Source organism: Mirounga angustirostris, unplaced genomic scaffold (genome assembly GCF_029215605.1).
Source record: "Mirounga angustirostris isolate CCGP_5_RB_7025 unplaced genomic scaffold, mMirAng1.0.hap1 SCAF_6, whole genome shotgun sequence".
Classification (NCBI taxonomy): Eukaryota; Metazoa; Chordata; class Mammalia; order Carnivora; family Phocidae; genus Mirounga; species Mirounga angustirostris.
Genome location: NW_026991714.1, coordinates 52,360,427 through 52,380,393, shown reverse-complemented (window position 1 = coordinate 52,380,393; position 19,967 = coordinate 52,360,427). Strand labels below are relative to the sequence as shown.

The 19,967-nt window shown below is 36.6% G+C and overlaps 1 protein-coding gene across 5 annotated transcripts in view; it reads left to right on the top strand.

Moving 5' to 3' along the window:
• Positions 1–19,967, top strand: part of RABGAP1L (RAB GTPase activating protein 1 like) — a 773,530-nt gene that overhangs the window by 216,572 nt on the left and 536,991 nt on the right. For all 5 annotated transcript variants that reach the window (XM_064594288.1, XM_064594291.1, XM_064594289.1 and 2 more), the window contains exons 12-13: positions 1,698–1,791; positions 16,860–17,010. In XM_064594288.1, coding sequence (XP_064450358.1) covers positions 1,698–1,791; positions 16,860–17,010 — 245 coding nt within the window. The remainder of the gene's footprint in view (positions 1–1,697; positions 1,792–16,859; positions 17,011–19,967) is intronic.

Here is a 19,967-nt window from a genome sequence, read left to right as displayed (position 1 = left end):
AGACAGATTTTTATATAGCTTATTTTATCATTCAGGTAATACTTCTTCAGACTTTTTCTTATATAGTACTGTGTCAAAGTGCTTGTTGTAATGTAGATAAATTGTGCCCATTACATTTCCTTTCTCTAGCAGCTCTGTTACCGCTTGAAAGATTTACACAGCTCTGAAACAGACACTTCTCTGAAGAAGACATACAAATGGCTAACAGACACATGAAAAAATATTCATCATCAGCCATCAGGGAAATTCAAATCAAAACCACATTGAGATACCACCTTACACCAGTTAGAATGGCAAAAATTGACAAGGCAGGAAACAACAAATGTTGGAGAGGGTGTGGAGAAAGGGGAACCCTCTTATACTGTTGGTGGGAATGCAAGTTGGTACAGCCACTTTGGAAAACAGTGTGGAAGTTCCTCAAAAAGTTAAAAATAGAGCTACCCTATGACCCAGCAATTGCACTACTGGGTATTTACCCCAAAGACACAGATGTAGTGAAAAGAAGGGCCATATGCACCCCAATGTTCATAGCAGCAATGTCCACAATAGCCAAACTGTGGAAAGAGCCGAGATGCCCTTCAACAGATGAATGGATAAAGAAGATGTGGTCCATATATACAATGGAATATTACTCAGCCATCAGAAAGGATGAATACCCAACTTTTACATCAACATGGATGGGACTGGAGGAGATTATGCTAAGTGAAATAAGTCAAGCAGAGAAAGTCAATTATCATGATTTCACTTATTTGTGGAACATAAGGAATAGCATGGAGGGCATTAGGAGAAGGAAGGGAAAAATGAAGGGGGGGAAATCAGAGGGGGAGACAAACCATGAGAGACTATGGGCTCTGAGAAACAAACAGGGTTTTAGAGGGGAGGGGGGTGGGGGGTTGGGTTAGCCTGGTGATGGGTATTAAGGAGGGCATGTATTGCATGGAGCACTGGGTGTTATATGCAAACAATGAATCATGGAACACTACATCAAAAACTAATGAAGTACTATGTGGTGACTAACATAACATAATTAAAAAAAAGGAAAAAAAGATTTACACAGCTTACACTTACTCATTTTCATCACTGATTATAAACTGTAGCTCAACCAGTTGTGTTCTTTCTAAAACTATTACTTTATATTATGGGATATTTTATAAAGTTGTAATTTTAAAAAGGCCAAATAGTTTAATTATTCCTTTAGTCAAAAATATTTGTACTTATGAATATATCTTTAAAACCTTAAAATTTTTCTTGTATTTCTAGTTGTTTGGTGTTTGTATTATAATATATTTCTTGGTGTTATATATTGATATATATATATCTGATTCTTGATTTCAGTGTTGGCATCACTAATAAAATATTAATATTTGAGAATATTAATCTGGTGATTAGAATATCACATAGGGATTTCTAATTGTGTTACCATTAGCTTTAAATTTTTATCCTCTTGGGATAAAGTTATTTATATATAGTTATTTTCAATTTCATATATATAAACTGTGAATAGGAATTTTCATAAAATGTTTATGCTTTGAGAATATATTTAGGCACTAAAGATAATGTTAATGAAGGTTTTTTGCAATGGGCATAATAGAAGTTTGTTTTATTAGACACATAGTGATGTTTCTTGCTTTATAATACATAAATATCAGATATATAGTATGATGTTTGTCATTTTTGCTTTTGTGTTTCTTCTGCAGAGAGTGATAATGAACTCTCAAGTGGAACAGGTGATGTGTCTAAGGATTGTCCTGAGAAGATCCTGTATTCTTGGGGAGAATTGCTAGGAAGATGGTAAAAATTTTTTTGTATTGAAAATTTTACATTTACATAGTTGATGTTAATTTGTCTTATTAATTAAAATCTATATGTTTATCTTAATATTTTGATGTACTTTAAAAACACAAAAGTTAAAACATAATTCATGGACACTGTTTATGTTTGGCTGGGTCTTCCATCCAATATGGTCTTATTTAACTTACTTTTGGAAGATACATTTGCCTTATTGTTTCATGTAGACATAACATTGCTCACAGTAGTCAACTGTGTGCTTTATTGCTAAAACATGTAAATATCTATCGTTAAAGGGTCATATATCCTTTCTCTACTAAGTCTATTACCATGAAAAGGGGCTGTACTGTGTAGAATTGCTCATTTCACCACTGATTATAAACTGTAACTCAAGTCTGTTTTATTCTTTCTGACTAAAACTGTTACTTTATATTTTGGAGTATTTTATCTAAAACTACAAAAAAGGGGTACTTTGTATTTATTATGCATATGCTGTTTATATCTATTACAGGTAAGTTTTTTAAAGAGGTAATCATGACTATAATTTGTTAGTAAAATTTAAAAATCTTACCAACAAATCATTCTGCCATACCATATATAGAAACCACGATTTATTATTGAGTATTCATGTCAAAATACATGCATGCTGGTGGTCCAGGAGAAGCTACTAAGTTTGGGCAGAATCCCACACATTTTGTACAGTAAAGTAGAAGAAAGAAAAATTAAAATTTTATCTTTTTAAGAGACAAATGAATGCTTCTTATGATAATTTCCTATACACATCCTGAGAGACTCCTGATTTAATTTAGGAGATACATTATGGTTCTGAGGGTCAGAAAGCTCATGACTTCTCACTGTAAAATCTGGAGAATAGTTTTGTCAACTTCCTGACCAAAGTGTTGAATCTATTATGTTTTGTTTTTGGTTTTGTTTTTTAAAAGAGATGCCCTAAGAGTAAGGGAGGGCTTACTGCCGCCCCTAATTAAACAAAGAAAATTTAATCATATTTATCTCACACACAAAAATGTGAAATGAACACATCTTAGAGAGTTTATTTAACTCATTAATTAATGGGAACCAGTAAGATATTAGAACCAATCAAAATGAGAATTCAATTTAGAGATTTATATTCTCTTCCTGATAATTCACTTGCATAGTCATGAACAGGAATTATTTTCATGGCTATGGACAAAAAACTTACACATTGTTATCAGTTTTCTACACATCTGTTGAGAGTTGTAAATTTGCCTAGTTAAAGACAAATAGAGACATACACCTCTGTCATCTCAGATAATTCCCAGAAGTGGCAACATTCCATAGAAAAGGTGTTCAGTAGTCTCTTTAGCCCATTTCAAAAACCTTTCACAATTTTTCCCTGTACTATATCCAGAAGCTAATTGATTCATGTAAACACTGTCCACCTTTCTAAATTTATCTCATATGTTTTTACTGATTTGTTATTGCCCCCTTTAAGATGAATATTCATTTTCTAAGGCCCTGAGTTAGTGTTAAAGTTATTCATGACACTGGTTAAAGGTGGTAAGGAAGACTTTATTCAAGGAGGGAGAGGTATCATGGTAGGTGTAGGGATCACTGAAATGAGGTCTTGCAGTAGGGGAGAGGGACTGGGCTCAACTCCAAATATGGCAAGTGCAAATTTATAACCAATAGAGAATTACTAAGAGGAAACATCAAGGGTAAAGGGGCTCCTGGCTAAACTGACCTAACAGGATTCTTGCTAAAGGTGGATCAGGATGATTGGACATCGCCTGAGGATGGTGGAAGATGAGGAACTCAATTAGAAATCAAGGGTGATCAGATACTGAGGATGGGTGATCCTGGCTAAACTGACTTAGTAGGATTCTTGCTAAAGTTGGACAATGCAGAGATGAACATGGAAGCTTAAAAGTCAGGGCCTGTTTAAGAAGAGAGTTCAAGTGAGCCTGAGTAGAGTTTGGTCAAAAAGAGAATGTCATTAGTTAATAGAATTCGGTAGGACAGTTAGGTGTGGGGAGTGGGGGAGGGGTGCTGGTCAGAGCAAGAAGATTGTTAGTCAGAGTCCAGTTGAGAAAGCAGAAGCCATGCCAGCCTTTTCAGACAGAATTGGTTCCTGGTGTGTCAGAATGCCCAACAACAGAAAGAGGACGCTGACATAACCCAAGTAGTAAGAAGCAGCAGTATCCTCTAGAGGTGGAGAAAAAAAAAAGAAGAAGTGTTGTAAACAGAATCTAGGACCTCAGGGAGGTCTCCTGAGGAGCTGGTGCAGGGACCTCTGATGAAGGCTGCCCAGCTGGTTGCTTGGGCTTCTAAGGATGCTCAGAGCAGCAAGGGTTTAGAAGGACCTGTGGGGGAGGGTCATTTGGTTAGTTCTTGGCTTCTGCAGAGTTACCCAGACATCTGAGCTGGTAGGGGGACACTATGTGTTTGGTGCTGGTATTTCCTAGAGCACCCGGCAGGTATCAGTAATTCTCAGGTATAGCTACTACTGGCAATACAATCCTTTCTTTTCTTCTACCTTTCGATTGCTACCATTGTTAACTTATTGGCAGAACCTAACTTGGAAACTAAATTTTACAAGGTTGTAGGATATAAGGTAAATATGCAAAAATCAATCATTTCTGTATTCTAGCAATGAAAAATTGGAAATAGTAATTTAAAGCCGTATAAAGGCACTAGAAAAAAACATGAAGCATTTAGGTAGAAATTGAACAAACTGTTACTAGATCTATACGTTGAAGAAGTAGAAAACAGTAATGAAAGAAATCAAAGAAGACCTCAATAAATGGAAAAATATACCATGTTTATAGAATGAAAGTCTCAGTATTGTTAAGATTTCCATTCTGCCCATATTAGTCTTTGAGATCAACGTAACTTCAATCAAAATCCTAGTGGAATTTTTTTGGTAGCAACTTGAAAGCTGATTCTAAAATTTATACAGAAAGCAAAGTAACTGGAATAGCCAAAACACTTAAAAATGAACAAATTTGGGAGACACATACTGCCTGATTTCAGGGCTTACCATCAAGCTGTAGTAATCAAGACATCATTGATGAAAGGATAGACACATAGATCAAAGGTACAGAATAGAGAGTTCAGAAATAGAGCCACACAATGTAAATAGACATTTCTCCAGAGAAGACATACTGATGTCCAGCCAGCACATGAAAAGGTGCTTAACATCTTTTGCCACTAGGGGAGTGCAAATCAAAACCACAATGAGATACCACTTTACATCTATAGGGTAGATGGAAAGCTACACACTGGGAGAGAATATTTGCAAAACGGTTATCTGATAAAAGACTTGTATCCAGAATATAAAAAAAGTATCAAAACTCAATACTAAAAAACCCCCCAAAAACCCTCATTTAAAAATAAGCAAAAGATCTGGGGGTGCCTGGGTGGCTCAGTTGGTTGGGCGGCTGCCTTCGGCTCAGGTCATGATCCTGGAGTCCCAGGATCGAGTCCTGCATCGGGCTCCCTGCTCAGCGGGGAGTCTGCTTCTCCCTCTGACCTTCCCCCCTCTCCTGCTCTCTCTCTCTCTCTCATTCTCTCTCTCAAGTAAATAGAAAAAAATAAAATAAGCAAAAGATCTGAACAGATACTTCACCAAAGAAGACATTTTGGATTACAAATAAGCCCATGAAAAAATGCTAAACAACATTAGTCATTAGGGAAATACTAATTAAATCCACAATGAGGTACTACTATACTACTATACACATTCAAATGACTAAAATAAAACAAAACAACAACAAAAAAGCATTGTAATACTAAGAGCTAGCAAGGATACATACATAGCAACTGCAGCTCTCATATTTTGCTCGTGGAGATGCAAAATGGCGTAGCTGTTTTGGAAAGTTTGGCATATTCTTATAAAGTTGAACACATACTTATTGCACTACCCAGCAATTCCAATTCCACTCCTATGTATTTACCCAAGTGAAATGAAAACCTGTATACAAAAGTCTGCAACATCTTTGTTCATAATTGCCCCAAACTGGAAACAGTCCAAATGCTCTCCAACATGGATCAACTAACTGGCATCCAGTCAGTGGAATATTCCTGAGCAATTAAAAGAATGAACTACTGATACACACAACAACATGATGGATCTCAAATGCATTATGTTAAGGGAAATATGTCAGATTTGAATGCCTAAATACAACATGATTTCATTTATATAAGATTCTAGAAAAGCCAAAACTATCATGATAGAAAATTTATCAGTAGCTGCCAAGAATTGATCATGTTGGGTGGTGTTGACTACAAGAGAGCGTAGAATTTTTGAACTGTCCTATATTTGGGTTATAGTGATGACCACACAACTATATGAGTTTGTCAAAACTCACAGAACTGGGGTGAATTTTACACTGCATAAATTGTACCTTAAATGGCAAAAAAAAAATCCAAACCCCAAAAACCTAGAGTATTAATCCTGAGCATTTTAATTGCTGAAGCACAAAATGCTACTACTGTATCAGAAAAACAAAAGAAGAAAAAAAGACCCAAGTGCTTATTTTATATTGTGTACTACACAATACATCAGAACAAGTAATAAATATGAATGAAGGTAAGGAAATGGGAAAAAAAAAAAGGAGAAAGACAAGAATGAAATTCACAGCTTATACATAGAGTAGCTCTTTGAAGTGTATGCTTTTCTTAGGTCAGTGCCTTCATTATCCCTTGTATTCACATTCCTCTCTCTTTGATTTGTAGTATTTAGTGTAGGAATCACTGTCTCAAACTAATTTTTCTATTCTAACCCTTCAAAGATATGTCAAATGCACATGATCTCCTCAAAGTTACTATTGTCTTACAGGTCCCTACCCTATCACAGTGCCTAGAATATGGTAGGTGCTCAACAAAAATTTATTGAATGTATTTATGAATGAAAATTCTTGACTTAACAGATTTCTGTCCCTTCAAGTCTGTGAAAATTTTACACAGCTACATTTGGTACTTGATTATTTTTTTTCTAGATTGTAAGTAGATTCATTTTTCACAGGGCGGTTACTTGACCACTTTGTGTCTTGATCATGTCATGTTATGGTGAGGTGTTTTGACTTAAACATTTTGAAAGTATCATTCTGGCTTTGAAGTAAAAAATAAATTATACGAAAGCAAAGACAGAAGCAGGCAAAATAGTTAGAAGACTATTATAAATAAACCAGGAGAGAGATGATGATGTCTTATGCCATGTTGTGATCAGATTCTGGATTTATTTTGAGACAGAGCTGATAGAATTTGCTTATGTTTCCTGTGTGGCCTGAGAAAAAGAAATAACTGACTGATGATGCCAATGCCAAGGTTTTTGGCTTGAACAACTAGGTCTCGCATTTACTTAAATATGAAAGACAAGAGGAGGAAGAACACCTTTGGAGGATAAAATCAAGATTTTGGAGATGTTGAGATGCCTTGTAGACATCCAAATAAATGTGTAGTTTAGTCAGTTACATATTAGATTGAGTTTAAGGGAAAGGTAAGAATGGAAATAGGAGTTTGGGAGCCAATTAGTGTATAGATGATTTTTAAAGCTGTTAGAATGGACAAGTTTACTGAGGGAGCAAATAGAGAAGTCATCCAGAGACCAGACCCTTGTCCATTCCAGTGTTTGGAGGTTGGAGAGATGAGGAGGATCACATAAAGGAGTCCAAGAAAACACAGCCTATAAAGGTAGGAGAAGAAACAAGATAGAAATCAAAGGAACTAAGTCTCTCAAGAAGAAGGGAATGATTAGTTGCTGATAGGTCAAGTCAGAGTGAGCTGAGAATTTTACTTGATCCAGCTATTCGGTTGTCACTGATGACCCTGACAAGAACCTCTCAGTGGAGCGGTAAGAATGAAAACTTGATTGGACTATGTCTAAGAAGAAAGATAATCAGCAGGTATAGGGACCTCTTCAGAGTAGTTTTGCTATAAAAGGATGACAAGAAATAGGGACATGTTAGGAAGTGCATGTGGATCGAGAGTTTATTCTAAAAATTAAAATGGTCAATTTAGTATGTCGTATGTTGTTGGAAATAATCTAGGAGAGAAAATTTGATAATGCCAGAGGGAGAAGACACGGTTGCAAGAGAAGTCGTTGAATAGGCAAGAAGAGATGGATTTGTTGATTAATGGAGGAGTTGTATTTAGGAGCACAGACAGTTCATTGTAATAGGAGGAAAGGAGGGGCATGGCTACAAAGTAATAACTGACATAAGTTTACCTACTATGTGCCAGGTGTTATCCTGAGCACTTTAGATGCCTTACTCTAGTCATCACAGCAGCCCTCTGAGGGACTATTATTATCTTTATTTTAGAGATGAGACACTGTGGGCACCTGGGTGGCTCAGTAGGTTAAGCATCTGTCTTGGACTCAGGTCATGATCCCAGGGTCCTGGGATCGAGCCCCCGCATCAGGCTACCTGTTCAACGGGGAGCCTGCTTCTCCCTCTGCTGCTCCCCCTGCTTGTGCTCTCATGCTCTTTCTGTCAGATAAATAAAATCTTAAAAAAAAAAAAAGAGGAGAAACTGAGGTGCAGCTATGTTAAGAAGCTAGTATAAAAATGTATAGAAGATAATGGCAATGAATAGGTAACTTGCTCAAGAGCCAGGGGGCGCCTGGGTGGCTCAGTCGTTAAGCGTCTGCCTTCAGCTCAGGTCATGATCCCGGGGTCCTGGGATCGAGTCCCACATCGAGCTCCCTGCTCTGCGGGAAGCCTGCTTCTCCCTCTCCCACTCCCCCTGCTTGTGTTCCTGCTCTTGCTATGTCTCTCTCTGTCAAAAAAATAAATAAAATCTTTAAAAAAAAAAAAGAGCCAGTAAGTAATTTGCCCATGATCATGCAATGAGTAAATGACCACGTCAGGATTTGAATCTAGACAGTCTGGCTCAAGAGCCAGAACTTTTTTAGCAAAGTGGACAGGTGCCATTTCTGTAATGTGGGTAGACTACTGGATTGGTTTTTATAGAAGAATGTATAAGTTTTAATGAGAGGGAGAGAATAAATTAGGAAATTGATTCCCTTGCCAGCCTTCTAGTAGGAATTTAAAGAGAGACCATGAGAATGGCAGGAACACAAATTACTTTGGTGACTAAATAAATAGCAAATTGAGAGCTTTGCTGTTTTTATAAAATACAAGATTTATAACTTGGTTGGAACATACATTTTATGAAGCATCTTCCTAGGCTTTTGGAGATACATAGATAAACACACAGTTCCTACCTTTGAGGTTCATAATGAAGATAGATAGGAATGTATACTCATACCAGACCGTTTTAATAAACTAACTGAAACACTGAGTTGTTTCATGTTTCTTGACCATTTTATTATTTTTTCCTATAGGATGATCTCATCCAACTGAAAAAAAAAATTATCTACTCTCTTTTAGGAACTATACTAGCCATTGCTGATTTAAAGATGAATAGGAGATAATTCCTACCTCCAAGGAGTTTGCCATCTTACAGAGGCATATGAACATTTAAAGATAATTGTGATGTCATGGATATGCAAAAGTGAGAAAATAACATAGAGTAAAGCCTCATATGCCCACCATCCAACTTCAGTAGTCATCAACATAGTAAAGACAATCCTCAACAAATTTTTTAAAGCTAAAATTGCTCTGGGGCTTTTTATTATTTAGGAAGAAACTGTTAATAGAGAAACTGGTTGGGAGGTAATTGCATGGGTTGATGAGATCTTACCAAACTCATGGGCCTTATAGGGAGAGGAGGTTCCAAGTGAGGAAAGACTTCGGAGGTAGAATTGACAGGGCTTCTCAGCTATAATTCAGTGTACTTTTTTTTAGAAATAAAATATTTTTCTCAATTATATTTTTAGTAGTGGACTTCAAGAAATCCATTGAAAGAATCTGAGGAAACTATTTCATTTTTAAAAATTTTATTTAAATTAAGTTAATTAACATATAGTATATTATTAGTTTAAGAGGTAGAGTTCAGTGATTCATCAGTTGCATATAACACCCAGTGCTCATTACATCACATGCCCTGCTTAAGGTCCATTTCCCCTCCAGCAACCCTCAGTTTGTTTTCTATAGTTAAGTGTCTCTAATGGTTTGTCTCCTCTCTGATTTCATCTTATTTTATTTTTCCCTCCCTTCCCCTATGATCCTCTTGTTTTGTTTCTTAAATTCCACATATGAGTGAAATCATATAATTGTCTTTCTCTGACTGATTTATTTCCCTTAGCATAACATCCTCTAGTTCCATCCACATTGTTGCAAATGGTAAGATTTCATTTTTTTGATGGCTGAGTAATATTGCATTGTATGTATGTACCACATCTTCTTTATCTATTCATCTGTCGAAGGACATCTGGGCTCTTTCCATAGTTTGACTATTGTAGACATTGCTGCTATAAACATTGAGGTGCAGGTGCCCCTTTGGATCACTATGTGAGGAAACTATTTTAAACAACTAAGAGAACTGATTTTTTGACATTTACAAAACTTGCTGCATCTTCTACAATTCAAATATTTTTATTTTATTTGGCTCATTATCGCAGTTGTGTCATGATAACTCATACGCGTAAAAAGGGTAAAATTTGCCTAATTGAGAGAAGTTTATATCGACTATACAAAGATTGATAAAAATTTTTAATTGCTCTTGGAATATCTTTTTTAAACATTAGTGTTCTTTACATTTAGAAGCTTTTGGTGAGTCTTAGCAATACTGGTTAGGTATTTAAATGAAGTTATTTTTGTGATTTATTTAGGTAAAGCACCTGTTGTATAAAATACTTCAATTTTGCTTTGGGGATATTTTTCTTTAAAGTGAGGAGACGTCCTGTGTTCTTTTTTTTTTTTTTTTTTTAAAGACTTTATATATTTGTCAGAGAGAGAGCGCGAGCCAGCGCACAAGCAGGGGGAGTGGCCAGCAGAGGGAGAAGCAGGCTCCCCACTGAGCAAGGAGCCGGATGAGGGACTCCATCCCAGGCCCCTGGGATCATGACCTGAGCTGAAGGCAGACGCTTAAATGACTGAGCGTCAGCGCTTAAATGACTGAGCCACCCAGGTGTCCCTTTAGCCTGTGTTCTTAATGAACTTTTTTTTTTTTTTTAAGATTTTTATTTATTTATCTGACAGAGACAGCGAGAGAGGGAACACAAGCAGGGGGAGTGGGAGAGGGAGAAGCAGGATTCACACCGAGCAGGGAACCCGACATGGGGCTCGATCCCAGGACCCTGGGATCATGACCTGAGCTGAAGGCAGCCGCTTAACCGACTGAGCCACTCAGGCTAAAATATATTAACTAAAAATATAGTTGAAAGTATTTTAACTTAGTATACAACAGCTAGATCACTGTATTGAAATAAAGTGAAACTTTTAGGGATAAAATCAGAATTCAGTTAATTAAATAGGGAAAAAATTTAATACGAATTTGAAATTATCAGAAAGAAATAAAGATAGTGTGGAAAAGAAAGCTAAAAACAGAATGTATAAGAAGTTTAGTAGTGGTGTCTTGAAGAAGTTAAGGTGTCTTGAAGAAATAACTGCAGGAAAAAAAATGAGTGTACTAGAGTTGGGGAAGAGCGCCAATAGCAGGGAGAGAAGAAGAGAGGAGATATCTGTGATGGGAGGACTTGGAAAATCCAAACTGGAAAGTGGTATTAAGATTTCTGGACATGCTGAATATATTCAAAATAGTAGTGCTGATGACCAGAGTATTAAATTATTGAGGGCATTTAAGGAATTGGGCAGAATTATTTCTGGATAACTGCTTTTGGTTTTGAAATTGTGTGGAAGCTGTTGAGATTTTTGAAGACTAGAAAAACAGAGTACTGATTCTGAAAACTTAGGTATAAAGGTCAAATTTTGTAGCAGGAAGATTTCCTAACCAAAAATACTAAGTGAATATCTGAGGTAAAAATTAGATATTGGTTTATTGAATAAAACCATCTTCAAACTATTCATTCTCTTTTATTAGAATATCAGAAAATTGATATATATTTAGTAGGCACTTTGTGTTCTTCATGGCTATACTCACCAAGGGGGAAAGTGTTGTCTTAATATGTGGTCTCTCAGCCTAACCAAGCATCAACAAACTGCTGGGAGAACAATATAAAATATAAGCTCAGAGGAAACCTGAAAGACTAGAATCACTAAGCATGAACATTTATAGCTTTCTTCCTTTTCACATTAACATATAATGTTCCCTTTTTTTCTACTGAGGAAAAATGCTCCTCTCTACCCCCAAATCAAAATACATGTTCTTGATCTTCAGAATGACATTTAATCTGTCTTTTTTCTTGAAGTTTTTCTTTTTCTTTTTTAAAGACTTTAGTTATGTATTTGAAAGAGAGAGAAAGAGAGAACAAGAGAAAGAGCACAAGGGGGGGGGGGATGGATGCAGAGGCAGAGGGAGAAGCAGACTCCCCTCTGAGCAGAGAGCCTAACGTGGGATCATGACCCGAGCCAAAGGAGACGCTGAACCGACTGAGCCACCCAGGCGCCCCTCTTGAAGTTTTACTTAATGTAGCTTGTTTAATTTAATTAAGACGTAGGTTTACATATTTCAATCTTCTCACTATTGGGGGAAGGAGAAGTCCCTGTCTTTTAGTTTCAGTTCTAGTTGTTCTTTTTCCTGAGAGAACCTTTTAAAATGGGTCAAGCCACTGTCCTCACATTCTCCTGTCTTCCAGCCACCTACTTCCCTTCTGTCAAAATTGCCCTAGTTCCATCAGTTACCACTCAGTGTCATTCAGTGGCTTTTCTTCTCATCTCTTGATTTCTCTCGTTAAGTGTCTGCCTTTGGCTCAGGTCATGATCCCAGGGTTCTGGGATCGAGTTCCGCATTGGGCTCCCTGCTCTGCGGGAAGCCTGCTTCTCCCTCCCCCATGCCCCCTGCTTGTGTTTCCTCTCTGGCTGTCTCTCTCTCTGTCAAATAAATAAAATCTTAAAAAAAAAAAAAAAGAATTGATATCTTCCCTTTGAAATTCTCTCTGGACAATTTTGGAAATAGAACAATTCTTTTTTTTTTTTTTAAGATTTTATTTATTTATTTGAGAGAGAGAGAATGAGAGAGAGCAAGCACATGAGAGGGGGGAGGGTCAGAGGGAGAAGCAGACTCCCTGCCGAGCAGGGAACCCGATGCGGGACTCGATCCCGGGACTCCAGGATCATGACCTGAGCCGAAGGCAGTCGCTTAACCAACTGAGCCACCCAGGTGCCCGAAATAGAACAATTCTTATATGCTTAGATAATTTCAAGAAAAGATGCCTCTTTTGAAGGTAACTAGGTGAATTCATGGCAGCTCAATGATCTTATTAAAATCTTTTAAGAGAATATTTGCTTTTAAAAAAGCATTCTTTTTTTTTTTTTTGCTTAGCCTTAGTGGTTGATCATATTAATTTAATTTTATAAATCTGTTCACTCATTTATCTAAAATATATTGAATACTTTCTCTGTGCCAGGCACTGTTCTAAGTACTTGGGGTGCAAAAGGATAGAAGACAGAGATTCTTGCCCTTCTGGAGTTTATATTTATGTTATAAAAACTACCTGATTAATATACATTTAGTATATATTTGCTTTATGTGTGACTTTTTTAATAATTAGATGCCTCTTGTTTCCGCATAACAACTAGTTGCCTATTTCTAGGTCTCTTGATAGCTGCAGTTAATGTTTTATTAAAGCAATGGCCATATGTAGTTATTAATAGGTAGTTTTATCAGAAATATTGAAAGCAATGATTATTTACGTAAATTGCTATTTCATTTGAGTCCTCCCTGGTCACAGATGTATACTAGTAGTACTTGGCTTGATATCCCTTAGTGCCCCTTAAGCATTAGGGTGCTGTATGCAATATAGTTACTGTATGATTACCAGGAAATCAGTAAATTAAAGCTGTTAATCATGTAGCGTTATGAATTACCTAGTTCTTTTAAAATAGCAGTCTATAAAAATAAATAGAACCTAGGTTTTTAAGAGAGGAGAAAATATTTTTTTCCATAATGCTTGGCCTGACAGAGGGCTAAGGGTCAGCTAGAAGCTGAATGTTGATTGAGTTGAATCATATTGTGGTAAAATGTTCATTAGGGGTGTATGCATATGTATGTATGCATGTGTAGGAAAAGATATTCCAAATATAAAATCTTATTTTAAATCATTATACAAAATTATATTTGCCAGCAGTATTGGAAATATATCATAGTACGACAAGTGAATGTTAGGAAGATGTACATGTTCTAGGGTGAATAGAATTGGTGGCAGTGGAGATAGGGAGAAGTGCATGGAATTTGAAAAGGTCAGGAAAGAAATGCATTAGACTTGTTGATGGATTACTGTAGGACGGAGAGTAATGTCAACAGTAACTCCTAGGTTTCTAATTTGGATAGATTGTGGTGACAGTCACTGAGATGGGATACCCTGGAGAACACGGTTTAGGAAGAAAATATAGATTAAGATTTGTACATGTTGATTTTGACGCACCTTTGAGCCTGTGGAACTCCAAACACATGGGCATGGGTGAAAACACTCAGAGACTAGAGAGCCATGAGAAGTAGACCACCGAGGAAAGTGTGAAGAGAGCACCCACAACACTTGGGAGGTTCACAGAGGAGAAGCAACAGCAGTGGGGTTTGTGAGGGGGAAGAGAGAGGGCTTTGTCATTGAAGCCAAAGGAAGCCAAGTGGTCAACAGTGAAAGGATTGAAAAATGTCCCTTGAACTTAGTGGCATGGAGAGAGGTCATGTATTACTTCAGTGAAAACTAAGGAGAGATGCAGAAGCCATGTTGAGCTGAATTGAGGAATGAGTGGGAGAAGAGGAAATAGAGGTAATGACTATTTAACAACTCTTTTGAGAAATTTGTTGTTGCAGGGTAGGAGACCGTATGATAGCTAGAGGGTTATGTGGGGTTGAGGAAAACTTTCTTTTACATAGGAGGTGTGCATTAGAGTTTTAATAGCTGTGGATATACTGATGACTTTACTGATCTATCTAACATGTAGCATATATTTAATTACTTTGCTATTCCCCTTATATTATGGGACTTAAAATTCAGAATATTTTGCATTTAATTTCAGAGGAAATAAGCTTAGACCTTTGTACACTCTTGTTTTTAGTTAGTTTAGTTTTTTACCTTAAGAGTACAGAAACTCAGCTACCCTCAAACAACGTATGTTTTTCCTATTCAAAAATATAATCAGAACCAAATAAATTGTGAGAAAGATCATTAAATGATTGATCCTGGCTCTCTTATGGCATAATATTCTTTTGCTAATATTATACTCAACTGATAGCAAAGAAGAGGCAGCTGGAAGGAGGTTACATGTGTTAGATAGTTTACTCAGGTGTAAGTCTTCTCGAGAATACGACTCAAGAAATTTTGTGGAGCATATTTAGCTTTGTTGTTTTTACAAATTAAAGTTATATTTTAGTTTAAGTCCATGAGAGAAATTTAAATAATTGAAATGACTTTCTTTGTGTATAATTATAAAAGAATTTAAGATCATTGTGAATATTTCAAACAGCAGAGGAAAATAAAAGAAGTACTTTTCCTCTTAATTCTATTGCACATATATTTTGGAGTATATTCTTCTATATTCTTTTCCAATACAGGCTGAGCTTAGGTTTCAAAATATTATGTGTTAGAGAAAGAGAGGGAGCAAGAGAGGGAGGGAGAGAGAGAATGAATATGTATTTAAAATAATACTATATATAAAATTTTGAGAGAGGGAAAGACAGAGAATATATATTTAAAATTATATCATATATACTATTTTGAACCTTGCTTTTTTCACTTAGCAGCATAATTCTGGTCCCTAGTGTGCAATAGTGTTTTAAATCATATAAGCTCTACCTCCTTTTGTTTCATTTTGCTCCAAGCCAATCAGTATTGGCAGCTTAGGTTCTCTAACTCAGCACTATAAAAGTTGTCTTTGAAGAGGCTGAAAGAAAGCAGAATAGATATGCACTTGATGGCCTATTAAAAATATTAATGGGATGAATTTACTTGAGATTTTGAGTTATGGAAGTTATAACAGTTTTTCCAAAATGGCCAGATTATGACCGAATGGGAAAAGAATGAAACATATTTTCAGAGGGAGGGTCTGCTAAAAGTGAGGTCTGGGCTGGAGATGGAAGAGTATGCATAAGCTAGAGAAGTTGGTGAAGTAGATGGGAGATCAGTTTTAGAAAATAGACGTATTGGTTCTATGACTTTTAAGGCTAAAACTTGAAACCAGAGCCTGAACGTTAGATCAAACCAGAGTACATCATCAAGGTTTGGAGTACAGATGGTAACACCAGGGTCAGCTCTAAGAGATCAAAACTGAGTAACAAATACAAGTAGAGATAAAATCTGAGCAAAGGGGCATAAAACATAGCTCCAGGTTCAAGCTAGGCACCAGGAAAACGTTGAGGAATGGAATTTATATTCACAAGGCTGGGACCTGCAAGTCAGTTTCCTTGTTCGGTTGGGCAGATTATTAGAGTAGCATACTTACTATGTCATCATTGACTTCATGACAACAAATATTTGCCTTTGTTTCGTTTCTAAATACCCTTGGCTATAAGTATATGCTACTCCTCTAGCAAGGTGAAGTTGTATAGGTTGTATAGGTTTTGTAGGAAAGGGCTACGTCCTTCATTTAGGGAGTACTTTGGGTCAGGATGTAGGGGTAGAGTCAAGACATGAGAGTCCTGTGATCCACCTTCAGCATTCTGTTCCCCCATCCCCTGCCGTACCCACACCACTAGCCAACTTGCCCTACGTTCATGTCAAGGGATTGAGATGGTTCTTTTTATGCCTTGAAATGCTTCCCAGAAATATATAATTAACACATTCATTTTTATGAATAAGTTCATAGGATGATTTTAAACAGTAAATGAGAGGAAGTAAAAATTTTCTTGACGGTAGAATAACACGGTTCACCAATAAAGAAGATGGGACTGGGGAGCAACATCCAGGACATCACTGAGCTACTGATGGTATTTCATGCCCTCTTTCCCAGTTTTTCTCTCAACCCAGGCTTACATTTTTATGTAAATTCATTAGCGTACTTTTCATAACAACAGCAGTTCAGCAGTGGTGAAGAGAGTATGAATGGTTTGTTTTCTTGTTTTCTTAGGCACAGTAACCTTGGTGCACGACCGAAGGGGCTGTCCACTCTGGTGAAGAGTGGCGTCCCCGAAGCCCTGAGGGCAGAGGTGTGGCAGTTATTAGCAGGCTGCCATGACAACCAGGCAATGCTGGATAGATACCGACTTCTTATCACAAAGGTAGGAAGCTTATTTCATATTCTTCTCATTGGATGGCATTTTAAGTAAATACTGTTTTCATAGCTGCAGTAAGTCATAAATGTTTCGAACTTCTTTAAAAACTGTTTTGGTGTTGTGCAGTGAGTGGTTCTGCCTTTTGTTCTGAGCACTTGTTGTGGATAGTGGTAAACAATGCCTTGGCTTTCATTTTTTCCGTTGAAGTGGAAGCTATTTATATTTCAAGTGTTTTCAATGAAGCTTTCTTACTATATGAGATTTATATACAATTATATTTGTACACACTATAAATATACTCTAGTATAATTTTAAAATCAAATTAACTTAGAATGAAATTATTTGCTCTGCCATGGTACTGAGACCTCAGTAAGTCATTGGGTCCATATGGCTACTTGTCTCATGTGATTTAGGAGTGAACCAAGGGAAGAAGGGGCTTGCACACCATGAGGAAGGAATAACAGTGGTGCTCACACTTAGGTGTGTGTTTTCATGATATTAGAGTTTTCTTGCAATTTGCATGTGCTCAGTTACATGATTTAAAGGTTGTCTAGTTTTAACTTAACCCTCACAGGATATATGAGTGGTTTAAAGAGATTGCTATCATAGGATGTTATATATCAAGATACTAAAAATAACAAAAAACAGAAAACAAAAACACTAATCTGTCCCTTCAAGTAAGAATTAATGTTGTATAAAGGATGACAAAGCAACTACTTCTAGAAATAAACTCATGTTATAGAGAAGGACATCTGAAACACTTGGCAATTTAACCGTCACTATGTGAAGTCACACTGAAAGCTATATGTGTTATTATAAAACTCTTAACATCTTCTTAAAAACCTGGAATCAGAAATTTCAAATGTGTTTAAAACTTGTACACATAGTTGCAGAAAATTTTGGACTGACTGTTAAAAATATAAAAATAAAACACCTTCTGGTTTACTGATAAGAATTCATTTGAGGGGTGCCTGGCTGGCACAGTCGGTAGAACATGTGACTCTTGATCTTAGGGTTGTGAGCTCAAGCCTCATGTTGGGTGTAGAGATTACTTAAAAAAAATAAAATCTTTTTTTAAGGAAAAAAAATTCATTTGAGAAAATGGGTAATTTCCTAACCAAATTTCAACAAAATGATTGATGGGTGCGACTGAAAAAAAATGATGCTCCTCTATTTGGGTCTCTGGATCTCTGTCAGTCTTTTTCATATATGATAATGATTAAAACCATGAATGAAGAAAACTATTTTTGAAACAAGTTTCAAATTGTTGTTTCATAAACTGCTAAACCAACATATTAAAAAGTAACTCATATTGTATGATTCTGTTTACATGAAATGTTCAGAATAGGCAAATGCACAGAGGCAGAAGGTAGGCTAATGGTTGCTGGTGGCTGGAGGATGGAAGAATTGGGAATGACTGCTAACAGTTACAGGGGTTGATTTTGGGGTGATGGAAATGTTCTGGAATTTCATAGTGGCGGTGGTTGTACAATATTGTGAATATACTAAAAACCACTGAATTGTACACCTTAAAATGGCAAATTTTATGTTATGTTTTATGTTATCTCAATAGAAAAATTGCACAAAATACACATTTTTAAATGACCCATGTTCAATATTGAATATTTTTGTGCAGCCTAAGTTTTTCATTGGTTTTATCTTTTTTATATCCTATCTACATTTCTATGCTTTATAAGATCTATATTTACAGTAGCACTTGTGCATAATAAAAATTAACGAAATAAATACACATGTATTGGAAGTTTATGGCCAGAAAAGTTTTTATTAATGGAGGTATATAAGAAGAAATGTCCAGAGACCATAACTCTGGGTGTCAGATCACTTTTTTATATAAATAACAAATTGTATACTTTTAGTGGCTGCTTATAGGATAGCAGCTACTGCCATATCCCTTTCTCTACTAAGAGGCTTTTAAAATTCATACCTTTTAGGATTTCAGACTTTGGGAGAAAAATAAAGAATAGTCTCCCACGATCTTACTTACGAACTCCTTACAATACAGTGTATGTCACATACTTGATAAAAGCCTTACCATATATACTGAACACCATGGTAATTTTGAATATACAATTGCGGGAAGGAGTTTAAGATCAAGAGACAGAATGGCAAAAAATGTTTTCATTGAATAAAATATTTTGAGACTCTCTTTCACTCTGAGATCTGGCTGCGATTTACTTTTTGCATGTGAAGACTGGAGGGAGGCGAGAGCCATATTATTTTTTTCTAGCAGTAGTAGACAGATCCCTGGGCCTTGCCAGTTGTGAGACTTGGTATCTGTCTCTAGGCATTCCATTCTGAATCACCTGCCTTCGTTCTGTAATTCCTGTTTCCTGCAGTTTCCGAACTTAAGGAGCAATAGCAATCCCTTAATTCTCTGGACTGTAGTAATGGTGGCAAACCCGAAAGCTAACAGTGGTGTCCCCAGTCTCCTGGTCTTCAGCCCTTCCAGTGCTTCAGTAACTAAGTTCTTCCATTAAATCTCTTTTGAAGTACTTCCCTGACTGAACTCTGTCTGATGTACTTGGCACATGCTTGTCACCTTGTCACAAAATGGCTGCTTTGCACCTGGTAGTGTGTTCAGAAAAGAAGGAAGACAAAGGCAGTCAAACTGAACTCTAAGGGAACAGTCCTCCAGGCTGCCAAGTCTGCCCAGGACTTCTGACACCAGCTGAAAGTTTGGGGGTCCACAGAACCACTCTTAGTTCATACCAGCTCAGCTACAAGTTTGGCCAGAAAACTTGGAGAGCCAGTATAGCAAAATGTTTTACTCACAAGTATAGATTTGGTTTTGTTGGTTTTTTTTTTTTTTTTTTTTTAATAGCAAAACAATACAAACCAGAACCAGCCAAAGGAAGAGATATATAGAGCAGAATCTGGGACTGAGAGGATTTCAGATATGATGCTTGCATCGTCCTCAAGGACACATTATCTTTCCTGCATCA